The 14,417-nt window shown below is 38.9% G+C and overlaps 1 protein-coding gene across 2 annotated transcripts in view; it reads left to right on the forward strand.

Moving 5' to 3' along the window:
* The window catches only part of FAM193A (family with sequence similarity 193, member A), a 50,416-nt gene that overhangs the window by 20,912 nt on the left and 15,087 nt on the right, over window positions 1–14,417 (forward strand). For both annotated transcript variants that reach the window (XM_010284846.1, XM_010284847.1), the window contains 8 exons: window positions 2,503–2,580; window positions 4,183–4,295; window positions 4,436–4,678; window positions 6,694–6,847; window positions 6,947–7,126; window positions 9,975–10,226; window positions 12,640–12,838; window positions 14,144–14,416. In XM_010284846.1, the coding sequence (XP_010283148.1) occupies window positions 2,503–2,580; window positions 4,183–4,295; window positions 4,436–4,678; window positions 6,694–6,847; window positions 6,947–7,126; window positions 9,975–10,226; window positions 12,640–12,838; window positions 14,144–14,416 (1,492 nt within the window). The remainder of the gene's footprint in view (window positions 1–2,502; window positions 2,581–4,182; window positions 4,296–4,435; window positions 4,679–6,693; window positions 6,848–6,946; window positions 7,127–9,974; window positions 10,227–12,639; window positions 12,839–14,143; window position 14,417) is intronic.

Below are 14,417 nucleotides of genomic sequence, written 5' to 3' on the forward strand. Positions count from 1 at the left end.
AAAAAAAAAGACTGCTAGTGCTATAACATACTAGACTTTGGCTCACTAACCTATCTTCATGAAGCAATTTGTTATATTCCACGAGGTGGTAGATTTTTTTTTTTAATAATAGGGTAAATGAAAAGAACTTTAAAAGATGACCTCGATAGTTGTTTTTCCTCATTGGTGTACTAGTCCTCTTAAAACATTGTAAGGTACAATAGAAGAGGCTTTGTTCTTGCATTTTGCTCTGTTCATGAAGGCTTTTGCGTTCTGTCAGAGTAAGTTTATTTATTAAATTATTTACTAAATTACATTTATTTACTAATCTATTTACTAAATTACTAAGTTAGAAAAATTTAATTTGTGTACAAAAAGTTACAGGCTCTATGTACATTTATGGTGATATGATTCAGGGATGAGTAGTTACAAAATGTTTTTCTAGCCTTAAATAAATCATGAGAATGAAATACATTGAGATAAAAAAGTAGTAAATAGTGTTAGTCTAGGTCACTACTTAATTTTGTTTACTCTTGTAATTTGTTTGATTTTTTGATTGGGTGGTTAGTTCCACATGTGGTAACATTGGTCAGCAGAAGAGGAGGCTGAGGGGAGACCTGAAAGGAGGTTGTAGTGAGGTGGGTGTTGGTCTCTTCTCCCAAGTAAGTAGCGAAGGACAAGAGGAAATGGCCTCAAGTTGCGCCAGGGGAGGTTTAGATTGGATATTAGGAAAAATTTCTTCACCGAGAGAGTGATCAAACACTGGAACAGGCTGCTCAGGAAGGTGGTGGAGTCACCATCCCTGGAAGTGTTGAAAAAAATGTGTAGACATGGCACTTCAGGACATGGTTTAGTGAGCATGGTGGTATTGTCTTGATGGTTGGACTTGATCTTAAAGGTCTTCTCCGACCTTAATGACTCTGATCATAGAGTTTGCACTTGAGCCTGTGTTTAGGCCTTGCCAAAAGTCCTGTCTGTCTAGATTTTAATGGGTTTTAGTGGATCTGAGATGTTGAGAATTTAATGCCAATCACATTTTCTTGAAAATGTTATGAAAATATTTAATTAAAAGAAATATTAACATAATGATGGAGTGCCTACATCAGTGGACAAGGGAAGAGCTACTGATGTCATCTGTCTGGAGTTCTCTACAGCCTTTGACATTGGTCCCCCACAACATCCTTCTCTCTAAATTGGAGGGATATGGATTTGATAGCTGGACTGTTTGGTGAATTGAGGAACTGGTTGGATGGTCACATCCGGAAGGTAGTGGTCAATGGCTCAATGTCCAGATGGAGATCAGTGTTGAGTAGTGTCCCTCAGGGGTCCATACTGGGACCAGTACTCTTTAATATCTTCATCAATGATTCTGACAGTGGGATTGAGTGCACCCTCAGCAAGTTTGAAGATGACACCAAGCTGAGTGGCAGGGGTGACATGCCCGCGGGACGGGGTGCCGTCCAAAGGGACCTGGACAAGCTCAAGGAATAGGCCCATGTGAACCTCATGAAGTTCAACAAGGCCAAGTGCAGGGTTCTGCCCCTGGGTGAGGGCAACCTCCGGTAGCAGTGCAGGCTGAGGGATGAAGGGGTTGAGAGCAGCCCTGTCGGGAAGGCCTTGGGGGTACTGGTAGATGAAAAGCTGGACATGAGCCATCAATGTGCGCTCACAGCCCAGAAGGCCAACCACATCCTGAGCTGCATCCAAAGCCGCGTGGCCAGCAGGGCAAGGGAGGGGATTCTGCCCCTCTGCTTTGCTCTGGCGAGACCCCACCTGCAGTGCTGCTTCCAGCTCTGGAGCCCTCAGCACAGGACAGACATGGACCTGTTGGAGCAGGTCCAGAGGAGGCCACAAAAATGATCAGAGGGATGGAACACCTCTGCTGGGAGTACAGGCTGAGGGAGTTGGGGCTGTTCAGCCTGGAGAAGAGAAGGCTGTGGGGAGACCTTATTGCAGCCTGCTGGGACTTCAAGGGGGCTCGTAAGGAAGATGGGGACAGACTTTTTAGCAGGGCCTGTAGCGATAGGACAAGAGGCAATGGTTTTAAACTAAAACAGGGTAAATTCAGACTAGATCTAAGGAGGAAGTTTTTCACAGGGTGGTGAAACCCTGGCCCAGGTTGCCCAGAGAGGTGGTAGATGCCCCATCCCTGGAAACATTCCAGGTCAGGTTGGACGGGGCTCTGAGCAACCTGATCCAGTTGAAGATGTCCCTGCTTATTGCAGGGGGTTGGGCTAGATGACCTTTAAAGGTCCCTTCCAACCCAAACCATTCTATGATTCTATAAGGAATAACAGTGGAAAAATCAGACTGAAAAATAGTGTAAATGAATGTAAAATCTTATGTTCAAGTGACTTGAATCAGTTGATTAGCAAAATAAAATATACTTCATATTGAGTAAGTATGTAAGTATTTTAAAAATAGTATTGACAAACTATGTTTAATGAAACTGATAGACCAGTTGACCATAGTCAGTGGATTTCTATGACTGAATCAATGAGTTTTCCTTAAATTCTCTTTTAGATGGCAATGAAAACAAAACAACGCATGCTAAAGGAAGACTGGGAATTTTTTAAACAGAGGCGTTTTATTGAAGAGCAGGTAGGATTTATTTTTTTTATACCATACTAAGTTCTACTAATGCTTCATGTATATTTGTAACATGCAAACATATGAGTGTAGTATATTGTACTACTTCTGTATGATCTAATTCTGCAACTGGGCCAGGCATGGAATTTGGTCAGCTGAAATACAGAAAAGCAAGATCCAAGAAGGGTATGTAATAGCATGTCATCTCAGTTACTGGAAGGTAAAAACATAAGTACCATAGTCTTTAGATTGAATACCAAATGTTAAAATTCATTATACAATAAAAGGGGAATTTTTGATGCCTTAGAGTGGGATCCAAAACAGCCATTACATTGAGCATGGAGTTGCCTTGATACCCGTGATAGCGAATATTGTGTTCAAGAGTTTAACAGATTCTGTTGTGTGTGCAGAGCTGAGGAGGGTGAGCCGTGGTAGCGGGGCAGATGATTACATCTGTTACAACTCTGGAGATGGCTCCTGCATCTGTTTTGTGGGGTAAATGCTGAGCAGAACTATCTGCCTTTTTTAAGCTGTAGCCAGAGAGGGGCTGGTTAGAAGTTCCTACCTTATTACAAAGCTATCTGCTGTTTAAGACATAATACTCTCTTCTGTTGCCTAGAAGTGTTCAAATATGTATCATCATGCTTTCCGTGAGTACAGTGTGACTCAGAGTCAAGACTGGATGGTGAACCTCTCTGCTTCTGTACCACTGTGCAGAAAGAAATGCTAGTCATGAGCCTGAGAAAGAGAGAGTAGGGCAGTACAATTTAATAAACTTAAGCTTAAATTGGCAATATCTCAAAGCAGTCATCAGTAAGTACTTTTTCCTATAAGGAACATAAGCCTGTGTTAACCATGTCTTTAGAACATCTGGTAGACAGGGCTCCTCAGAGAACTTCAGGAAGAATCCTCTTTTTCCTTGATCCTAATTGGGCTTAAGTGAGCTGTAAGCTCATGGCTACTTAGGTACGGATCAGGTCTGGGCACCTGTACAAGTGGAAGCTTAGGCACATCCTTGTTTAACCTAAGGTTTGTAGGTATCTAATGAAATCAGGTGCTTTCAGGATTAGGCTTCTGCCAGATGTTATTTGGATTGTATTTTTTCACTAATGCAGTCAGGTCTTGTTCTGGGCAGCTACTTCATTCCTTGAATCTATCCCATTGTGGCTACAGAACTAGTCCTAGTTCTTTTTTGCAAGCTAAGGGTGAGTTTGCATTCTCTCTCCATTTGTCAGCAGTGTCCTTTTGTGCCTACCATGAAACAAGGCAAGAACTGCTTGAGTTCAGTGTGCATCAGCGGAAATACCATGCAAGATGCACGTACAAATGAGTCAAGGAGATGGACTTGGCCACTTCACTATTTCATAGTAGAAATACACTTTCTGTGAAGAGTTTCCGTGTCAAATGTTCGTTGTTTGTAACTTTGAACTTCTTCCTTTTTTCACTCATGATCAAAACGCCACCTTCATGAAATTATTCTGAATTTTTCTGTTTTTAAAATATTTTGCCCGAAGAACACTTTTTGATTATGTAATCTGTTAATCATGATATGGCATTGATTTGTTAATGGAAAGACTTGCACTACTAAAACACTGCCTTTATAATTTACTTCAGCTTAATAACAAGAAAGCACTAGCTGGCGAGAACAACTTCACAGACACAATGAGACATATGCTGTCATCACGTTTGAGCATGCCTGACTGTCCCAACTGTAATTATAGAAGAAGGTGAGCTGATGTTTTTAATATGAAGTCATAATAAATCATTAATTTCTTGTTCGAGGAAAAAGGAACAAAGAGTGTGGTTACTTTAAATGAATGCTACACAAACAAGGTCATAAAAATCTGTAATCTTAATTCTTGAACAGATGTACTTGTGATGACTGCAGCCTTTCACACATTTTAACATGTGGCATCATGGATTCTCCTATAACGGATGATATCCACATTAACCAGTTACCACTACAAATTGATTCTGCTCCGGATTATCTGTCTGAGATCCGCCCACCAAGTATGTCTTCAGCAAGTTCAGGCTCAGGTTCCAGCTCGCCTATTACAATTCAGCAACATCCCAGACTGATCCTCGCAGATAATGGTTCTGCACCAACTTTGTAAGTTCTTTTTTCTGTTTTAAAATTTTGTAATGAGTTGAACTTAAGCAGGAAAGTTGCATTGATTGACTGTCATTATGTGATGGTAGTTTTGTCTCGGAAAATTATTTTATAATGGTACTGTGTTCAGCAGACCACAACTCCAGTGCTGTATGTTGTGCAAACATAAATAATAATTTTAAAAAAATCATCTTGTAAAGTTCTTAAATTCCCAAAGACATTGACTTATCAGTGTTGCTAGAACTTGTGCAGTATGTACTTTCCTGCTTTGAGATTAAAAGGACATCAGATACTGACCTGCCGTAGAGCATCATTTTAAAGTGTCACATTTTCTTGTACTGAGCAAGGGAACTGGTGATTGTTTCTTTTAGGGATGATCATTTCACATGAATCAGTTTAGTTCCAAAAAAGCCTGTATTAAGAGGCTTTTAGAATTGTTGAAGTTGTGTTAATTCGAGTCTTGCATCAAAAATTATTGTCCCTTTCAGAGGGATCTGCCACGCTCTCTATTTTATTATATCAGAATGACCGTCAGATTTGAGGCATTCGCCTAGTGGTAGGCTTCTGCCCCTTCCATTATTCTGAAGGGTTAAAACTGCTTGGTAGGCTGGTTTCTGTACATGGTTAGGATACAGCTAACAAGCAGTCTCTTCTGTCATGTGGTTTAAAAACATTCTAAAGGAATGTTTTTAAAAAACCCTACTTCAGTACTGGTGGGAACACTAATGAAATACCTGTTGTCAGTACAGTCAAGGGAATTGGCATTAGCCCTCTGTATTAATACGGTGTCATGAACAAGGACAGTGCAGATGTGTGGGATGTTTCTGATGAATATCACTTCCCTAAGTTCAGTTTCCTTTAAACGTATACCTTTGCGTCTCCTACCATCAATGGTTTAATCTTCCGTAACAGGACTTTAATTTCTGAACCTGTTTGGGGAGTGCTTGAAAACAGATTATGTGGCGGTATGTTTAGCTACATATTCTTAAATGTGTGGTTTGCAATTTCTGTAGATTCTCTTTAGTTTTAGTGCTGGAACATCCAAAATTGTTTAATATGTCTCTATATTTAATATGTCTCTATAAGTCTCTAACTAGCTTTGGAAGCTAGTTCAGTTGAATCCAAGTATTATTTACTGTAAGAAGGATATTTTTAGGGAAATACCACTGCTCCTTGGGGAAGGGCCATTTTATGTCTCATCATATCTGCTGTGTTTTATTTCCTTGTTGCACATTTGAAATATGCCTAATGGTGCCATCATGTAATTAAATTCTGGTGCAGTATCTCATGGAATGCAAAAAGATAAAGTGCACAGTTTAAGAGCTCTTTTTAAGAGCTCTGGATTGCTGTAGAAACATGAACAAACCAATCTTTGCAACACTTCCCTGGAGTGGGTAATTAAACATTAATTTTCTTTTACTAGCTGTCTGTACAGCAAAAATGTCCATTAATTATTTTAGAATTTTCTGAAAAGCACATAGATGTGGTATTGTCTAGGAGCTAATTGCTATTGAGAAATTTGAGTTACTGTGATGTGTTCAATGTTCCTTACTTACTGTTACTGGTTTGACATTTAATGTATGGAAAAACTTGAATTTTATATTGTACTTTTTTCCACTTCACACTTTCTGCAAAGGAAATAATTAGCATAAGGCTTTCTTTATCAAATTAAAGGTCATACATATCCTGTCATTGTTTATTTGATAGATTCTTGGTCAGAAAACAGTGGTGGAAAAATATTTAACACAGAAATAGCAGAGAATCTTATTTTCGATTCAGTCTGTCATTCAGGCATGCAACTACTATATTCAGTAGGATTGTACGGCAGCTTGCTTGATTTTACTTGCTTGAAAAAATAAGGTTAGTTAAACAATTTGGAAGACAATCCTTTGACCACTAATTGGAACATTTATACAAGAGATGCCCTCAACTTTATTTCACTTTGGTGTTACTGACTTTCACAATAACTGAGGTTACCGAGCACTGTGATTTATCTAAGCCTTTTTTCTCCTCAGTGGTAGTGATGATGAAGATGTTGCACCATTATCAGCAAAATTTGCTGATATCTACCCACTGAATAATTACGACGATGCAGAGGTTGTAGCCAACATGAATGGAATTCACAGTGAGCTAAATGGCGGAGGTGAAAACATGGCGTTGAAAGATGAGGTACAGCATTTACAGTGTCATATCTTTTTCTGGCAGTTGGATGTGCTCACTGGAGAAAGGCCTGTCCTTCACTCCTATTAATGAGTTAATGTTGTCCAGTCTCCTCAGGTGAGCAGTACTAGCAGCAGTTCCTCAGAAGCAGATGATGAAGAAGCGGATGGGGAGAGCAGTGGTGAACCACCAGGGACTCAAAAGGAAGAAATGTCTCTAGGAAAAAGGACGTTAAGGAAAGATGAAGCAAAAATGGATAGTCCTCCACCGTCTTACCCTAGTCAGCAGGTATAGTAATTTAAAAGAAACCCTTGTAGTAAATTAACTTTTTAAATGTGGTTGCTTGAATAATAATACATTTACATCTTTGATTAAATATTTAACTTTTAATATATTAAGTTTTCAGTAGATACATATGATACCTAAAATATTTTTTGGGGTATATTGTCATGGCTAATACCTTCCTACAGTTAAAACCTGAAATATGTTAGTTATATTGAAGGTGGCTTCAGTAAAAGGGGAAAAAAGTTTATTCCTGCCTGTATGAATGAGAAACAGAAGCTAAGAAGCACTTCTCCTTGGAGGTTTGAGATTGGTCTTTGTTAAATGTTACTGTTAAGTTATTTGAAATTAATTGACAGGGGGATGATGTGTACTTAGTTAACAGGCATTTCTTAATACTACATCTGAGGACTAACTTTTCCTGTTGAAACCCTGTGTATTTAAATGTACCGCATGACTTATGGCATGGGTCTTGGGGTAGTTGATGTTTGGAGTTTTTTTAATAGTTTAAGATTATTAAGCTCTTTATTGTAAGGTCACCAAACCACTCAGAGAACAAAGCCTAGAGTATCTGCTCAGCAGGTAGTGGTGTCTGGTATAACAGCTGAGCACCAAAGCAAAGCATCCAGTAGACGTGTCCTTATGATTGTGTGGCTTTTAATCTGAGGTACCCTGCAGGTACTACACGGGCTCGCTGCTTTAGGAGGGAACATACCAGGCACTTTTATTGCTTATTGTACAAAAGAATCCACATTGGAAGGGGCACCTTTGAGAGCTTAGATGACAGTAAGGTGGGAACTCCCATTAGATGTTCCCCTGTGGTAAAGACGTTTGTAAGGCCTTCCACTGGAAGTATTTTCTCATGTATTAAGAGTATTAAGCTACTTTTCTTTCAGCAAGTATGTTGAGGGTTTTTTCTGTATATAGTACTTATATGGGCTGAGACCTCTGTCAAACTGGTTTGAAACTGGTGAACAGATTCAACATTTGTTGTGGAAAATCATGAGATTATGTAAGTCTACTTGCCTGAGGGAGGCTAACTAAAATGTAGGATAAAAAGGCAGATTTAACCTTTGTTTTCTGTTTTATTTGAGGAAAAAGAATTCTCTCAGAATTATTCTGAGAAACTCTTAATGACTTTTTTTAGCCTGATTTTCTAATCGGAGCTGAGTATCTACCTTGTAATGCTGCATTCAAGTGATAGATTTCACCGGTACATCTCGTGTGCATTTGAGATTTTTTTGGCATTATCTGTTGGGGTTGCTCATTTACTTGGGATCTTTATTCCTCTTTGGATTCCTTTTCATGCTCAGTACCCAAAAGTTGGTCAGAATTGGATTTTGAATCTCACCATACTGTTTGACATCTTTTTTCCATTTTCTTTTTTTTTTTTTGTACCTTAGTATTGGTTTCTTGATAATACTAATTTTTTAGTAAGAAAGTTATTTTCTCCTCTCTATATACCTAATTAATTCAATCATTGTATTTGGTTTGTGAAAACTTTGGTTGTTAAAATATACCTTGTGTCAAAGGCTGTAATGCTTTTAAAGTGATAATGAAGCGCTACTTGCTTCCGAGAGGAAGGCATATTTAAGAAGAATACCACCTGTCAGTTTTTTTCTAGAAAGGTGTTAGCTAGTGTTGCTTTGGGAAGAATTAGCAATTGGGAGGTGTTCCAGATACTGCTTCTGGTAAAATTATCTTCCAATGAAATGTCAGATGACAGTGGCAGGAGGAGGTACTGAGCTGAGAGGGAAATGGAGCTGCTCTTTCCTGGGCTGCTTTTTTTCCAAAGTCTTGAATGCTTTTGGAACAACAGAGGTTAATTACGCCTTAAGATCACACAGAATCACAGAATCATTAAGATTGGAAAAGACCTTCAAGATCAAGTCCAATCATTAATCCAACACCACCATGCCCCCTAAACCATGTCCCGAAGAAGTCCACATGTTTTTTGAACACTTCCAGAGATGGTGACTCCACCACCTCCCTGGGCAGCCTGTTCCAATGCTTGACCACTCTCTCCATAAAGAAATTTTTCCCAATATCTAGTGTAAACCTTCCCTGGTGCAACTTGAGGCCATTTCCTCTTGTCCTATCACTAGTTACTTGGGAGAAGAGACCAACACCCACATTGCCACAACCCCCTTTCAGGTAGTTGTAGAGAGCGATAAGGTCTCCCCTCAGCCTCCTCTTCTCCAGACTGAACAACCTCAGTTCCCTCAGCCGCTCCCCATAAGACTTGTGCTCCAGACCCCTCACCAGCTTCGTTGCCCTTCTCTGGGCATGCTCGAGCACCTCAACGTCCATGTAGTGAGGGGCCCAGTAGAAGGTTCTAATAAGGCATGGATTTCTCATGGTTGATGAGTTGACCCTTATTACTACTTTCTACACATATTTTTCTTCCATTACACATACTTTTCTTCCATATGCTTGGAAAACAATAATCCAATGTGATTGATTTTTTTTTTTTTATAGTGGGGTAATTAATTGCCTAGTAATGATCAACTGTGATCAGGGTTGCTATCCCTGTCCTTGATTATTTGTATTGGTATCTTGCTTGTTGTCACTGATAGTGGACATTAAATATCTGTATAGTATGAAATACTGTCAAGTTTTAGGGCATTCTTTTCTTAATTAAGATAAAGATCCTCCACTAGTGCTTTTACTTCACTGTGAGGTTTTTCCATTGTATTAGGTGAAAGAATTCTGTGGATGCTCTGAAAATACTAATTTATGTATGCCAAACAAAGTAACACTAGTGATTACTGGGGAAAAAAGGATGGGAGAAATAGCTGATTTTATTGTCTTTTGAGCAGATTGAAAAATTGTATTTTATTTTTTTTTCTTACAGGCTGACCAAGGTCCAAATGCTTGTGAATGTCATGTTTGCAAACAAGAAGCCTCAGGTCTAACAGCCTCTGCACTTGCAACTGGACGCCTGCCTGCTGGCCATCAGTTTATGAATCCTGAAAAACCTGCACACCCTGCACTTCATCTTTATCCTCACATCCATGGACATATACCATTGCATACAATTCCTCATCTGCCTCGTCCTCTTATCCATCCCACCTTGTATACAGCTTCTCCCTTTACACACAATAAGGTAAGCCTGATGGAGATGGATGCATCCCGGTCCCAGGAAAAGTACTGTACACCTGTATGAACCAGCATGACTGAGTATCATTGAAACCATGAAAGTTGCTTTAGCTTGTGGTCTGTTAATAGTAGCCCTTTACTAGGGGATAGTGGGGGGTAGGGAATAGGTCAGATTCAGAAGTAGTGGAATGTTCATACAGCAGGGCTAAGGGTAGCTTTTGTCAGGAAGACTGATAATTTCCTTAATGCAATTAGAAAGAACATGGAGTCAAATGAGTCTTGAATGTTGGAAACAGTAATGGGAATTTAGCCAGTGTAATAGGACTATTAAATCTTCATTTCATATATATTGAAGGTCAAAATTCAATATTCTATCTTGGCAATAATATCCTGAGGTTTCTAGTTCCAAATGTTAGTGGCTTGTTTGGGTTTTTTTTTTTTTGAGAAAACTGAGGCATGGGAGTCTATTTGTAAGAGGTTTTGTGCTTTGAGAGAACTTGGGTTTTTTGCAAAATTCTTTTGACCCAAAACTTGTAAGTAATAAACAAGAGAAAGGAGTGGAACAAGGAGCTGGAATCAGGTGACTTCTTTTCAGAAGTATAAGTCAAAAGCAAGAACTACTATTAATGTGGTGTTTCAGATAGTATTTAAATCAATCAAACTGTGGGTGCTGCTGAAAGGGGCAAAGCCTTCATCATTAGGTACATGTTCTTGTCATCTCCCTTTCCTCTGGTCCAGTGATCCTCTGGTTGTGAGGAGAGTAGATTAGATCACTAAGATGACTATTACTTACTCTTACTGTCTTTCTTAACATCCACTTTGTTTTCTCCTGTCTTATCAGTGTCCCTTCCTTATCTTTGTTGCAGTGCAGCAGTTCCTTAACTGCAGTGTGCCAGCCTGCCATTTCTCAACAGCCCACTGCTGCTCTTCTGAAACCCCTAATTGTTGTACCTCACCTTATGCCATCCTTCCAGAGCTCTTTTTACATCCCTTAAAGCAGTCTACTCAAGCTTCCATCCTTGGTCTCTGCTGTCTTTCCTTTCGGAAGACCTCTGTATAGCGCAACATCGGCAGCACACTGTCAGGGCTGCACCAGAAGCCACATGCAGAGTAGCAGGCTGCTAGCCCTGAGTGGCTTTGTAATGCAGGCCAGATCTATTAGCTCTGGCACAGCACCTGAACCAGCTGGGCTCCATGTATTTACGTTACGCTGGAGCTAGAAAGGCATATGTGGAAGCTGAAGCTTTAGGGAGCTTTTGCCTTTGAAGAGCCAGCTGAATTCAGCAGAGCTGGTGGTGAATGATCTAATAAGCCCTGCTGGATCACGCCTGGTTCATCATGGGTAGGCTGTTCTGCCCTGTGAAATGTTTCTTTGTACTCATGTATACGAGTGTGAGGGCTATTCCAGCCCCTCCCACCTTCACCATTAGTCAGATAATGAAAATCCTTTTGTATAGAAAAAGCAGACTGGGTATGTAAGTAGTTTGCTTGGCCTTGAGTGTTTAGACTTTCATGTCTGAAATGTCATTGGACTCATCTGATATTTTAATATCTGTATCTACTTCTGTGTAGCTTTTCATTGCATCAAATCTAGTGCAAAAATAGAACAAGTAACTTTTCCTTGCCTTTTTTAAAGGTGACAGTAATTGAACATAATGCTTGCATTGCTCAAGGTCTCTGGAAGAAAGTTACATTTTAGAATGTGAATAAACAATTTCAGCTAGAAGAAATGGGGTGAGCCAGAACAACTTGCCTCTATAAACAAGAAAAGTGTGTGTTCCCTCATGGTTTTTTCCCAGTCGGTTCTTAGAATAAAAGGGTATGTTCCTTGCCTGTTAAGTTTTAAGTCAGGAACCCATTAATATTTGTAGATGAAAAAAGCAGAAGAATATAATAAATTTTAAAATTATGTTTCAAATAATAGGTGTTTTATTTCTTTTTCTACCATGCTTATTTTCGATCATGAAGTGTTTGTAATCCCTTTATCACAATTGTCTTATGTGGTAATGATTGTCATTTCACAGAGGATTGGTTTTGGCATCTTGGGCTTTGAAAGGTAATAATTCCTAGCAAGTTCTGCATTCATACAAATACTGTTTTTAATGAAAAATTAGGACTTACCATTATATATTAACCCAAGTATTTTTGGAGAACACTTTTTTGTATTCATCAGTTGGCTGAATCTAAAAGCAATGTTTGTGATTATAAAATATATCCATATACATACAATCTGTGTAATGTATTATCTGCATTAAAAATCAACAAACCAGTCTTTTTATCATTCTGGGAAGTATTCTTTATTACACTTAGCTTTTTATAATGCCTTTCACAATTGAAACACTATGATTTGAATATTGCTGTTGGAGTGACTGTGTAAGCAAACAGAATATTAATGAGTAAAATACTCTTTATTTTTGTAGGCATTACCGCCAGCTCCAGTTCAGAACCATACAAACAAGCATCAAGTATTCAATGCATCTCTCCAAGATCATATTTATCCAAGCTGTTTTGGGAGCACTCCAGATTGGAATAGCTCTAAATTTATAAGTCTTTGGGGATCAGAGATGATGAATGACAAGAACTGGAATCCTGCTACATTTTTGCCTGATACAATTCCTGGTGAGGGTTTGTTACTCCTTCACACTGACTAGTTAAAAGCCTTATGTTTTGAAATGGATTGTGGCAATTTTTTCCAGGAATGCTACGTTTCATCATCATGGTTTTATAAGAGGGGATTCTGGCAGAGATTTGCTGCCATTTCTACTCCAGTGGGGCTGAAAACTGAAAAATAATTTCTTATGTGTTGGGGAGAGGATGCTGAAGATGAAAGAATAGCATGCTATTTTTCACTTACAGTCATTGTAGTTGTATTTAGACATTGTATTTGTCTTCAGAAGTGTAGGGCTGAAAAGAAGTGGGAGTTAAGGGGAAACTTAAATAACTTTTGGTGTTCTGCCACAAAGGCCTGTTCTTTTTCTACGAGGTTGTAAGAGCACTGGTAACATGGTACTACATCCTACTTCTTATAATGTGCAGAGATGACTGCATTGTCATTCAAAAAGACAGAGGTATAAATCAAGCAAAAGATCACTTTAAGCCAGGAAGCCTTTGGAAATACTAATGGTTAAAAGTGAAAGAGAATAGAGGAGAAATAACAACATAGATATATATCTTTCCATTCACATCATAGCAAATATTAAATTTTTTTTTTATTTTATTTGACTTGTATGAAAAAGGAAGCTTGGTTTTTTTGTGTTGGCTTTTTTTCAGACTGATCTTCTGCTAACTTATGTCAAGCTGCTACAGTGATATTTAAAAGGAAAGGCTTTTAAAACCTCCAGAAAACTTGCCTAGTAGCATAGCTCATCCACTTACAAATGTAGTTATGGATAGCTGTTCCAACAGGGGTTAGTGGCAAGCTTGTGTGGAAGGTTGATCACAAAGGTGTTACTGTAGTTAGCTGGAAAGACCAATAAGTAAAGATAGGATTTATGATGTTATATTGATAGAAAGATATGTTGTTCCTGCTTGTCATTGTTGCATGGCTAACCTGGACTCCAGGTATTGAAGCTTGTATACTTAGCATGTAAAATCATGTCCCATATTAATTTTTAAATTGGAAGTGGATAAAGGTTTCTGTAGCATCTTTGCCACTTGTTAACACACATTTAGTAGTGTTCTTAAAATTGTAACTTAAGATTTGTGACTTGTTCTCTGAGACTTCTTAGCACTTTTTGTTACAGCTATATTGTCTGGGCGGGAGGGGAGGAAGGAGGAGGGTGTCTTCACTAATCCAACCAAGCTAAGACTAACGATATATCCTTGCTTGTCTGCATCTAAATTATTGAATGTTTAATTCTAAATGCCAGAAAACCAATTCTGTAATTCTGTGATTCTTAATTACTCTGTGTGTTTCAATTGAAGGGAGTGATATATTAGCACCAGCACTCTCAGAAATAAGACCTGAAGCACTTCCTGCTACATCTAGCAATGAAGCAACAGCAGTTACTGACAGCAAAGAGAAAAAAAATGCTGCAAAGAAGAAATGTCTGTACAATTTCCAGGATGCCTTTATGGAAGCTAATAAAGTTGTCATGGCAACCTCTTCTGCCACTTCTTCCGTCTCCTGCACAGCTACTACAGTGCAGTCAAGCAGCAACCAATTCAAAGTATCATCCAAGAGACCTTCATCAATAGG

This window comes from Phaethon lepturus, unplaced genomic scaffold (assembly GCF_000687285.1).
Source record: "Phaethon lepturus isolate BGI_N335 unplaced genomic scaffold, ASM68728v1 scaffold4294, whole genome shotgun sequence".
In the NCBI taxonomy this organism is placed as follows: domain Eukaryota; kingdom Metazoa; phylum Chordata; class Aves; order Phaethontiformes; family Phaethontidae; genus Phaethon; species Phaethon lepturus.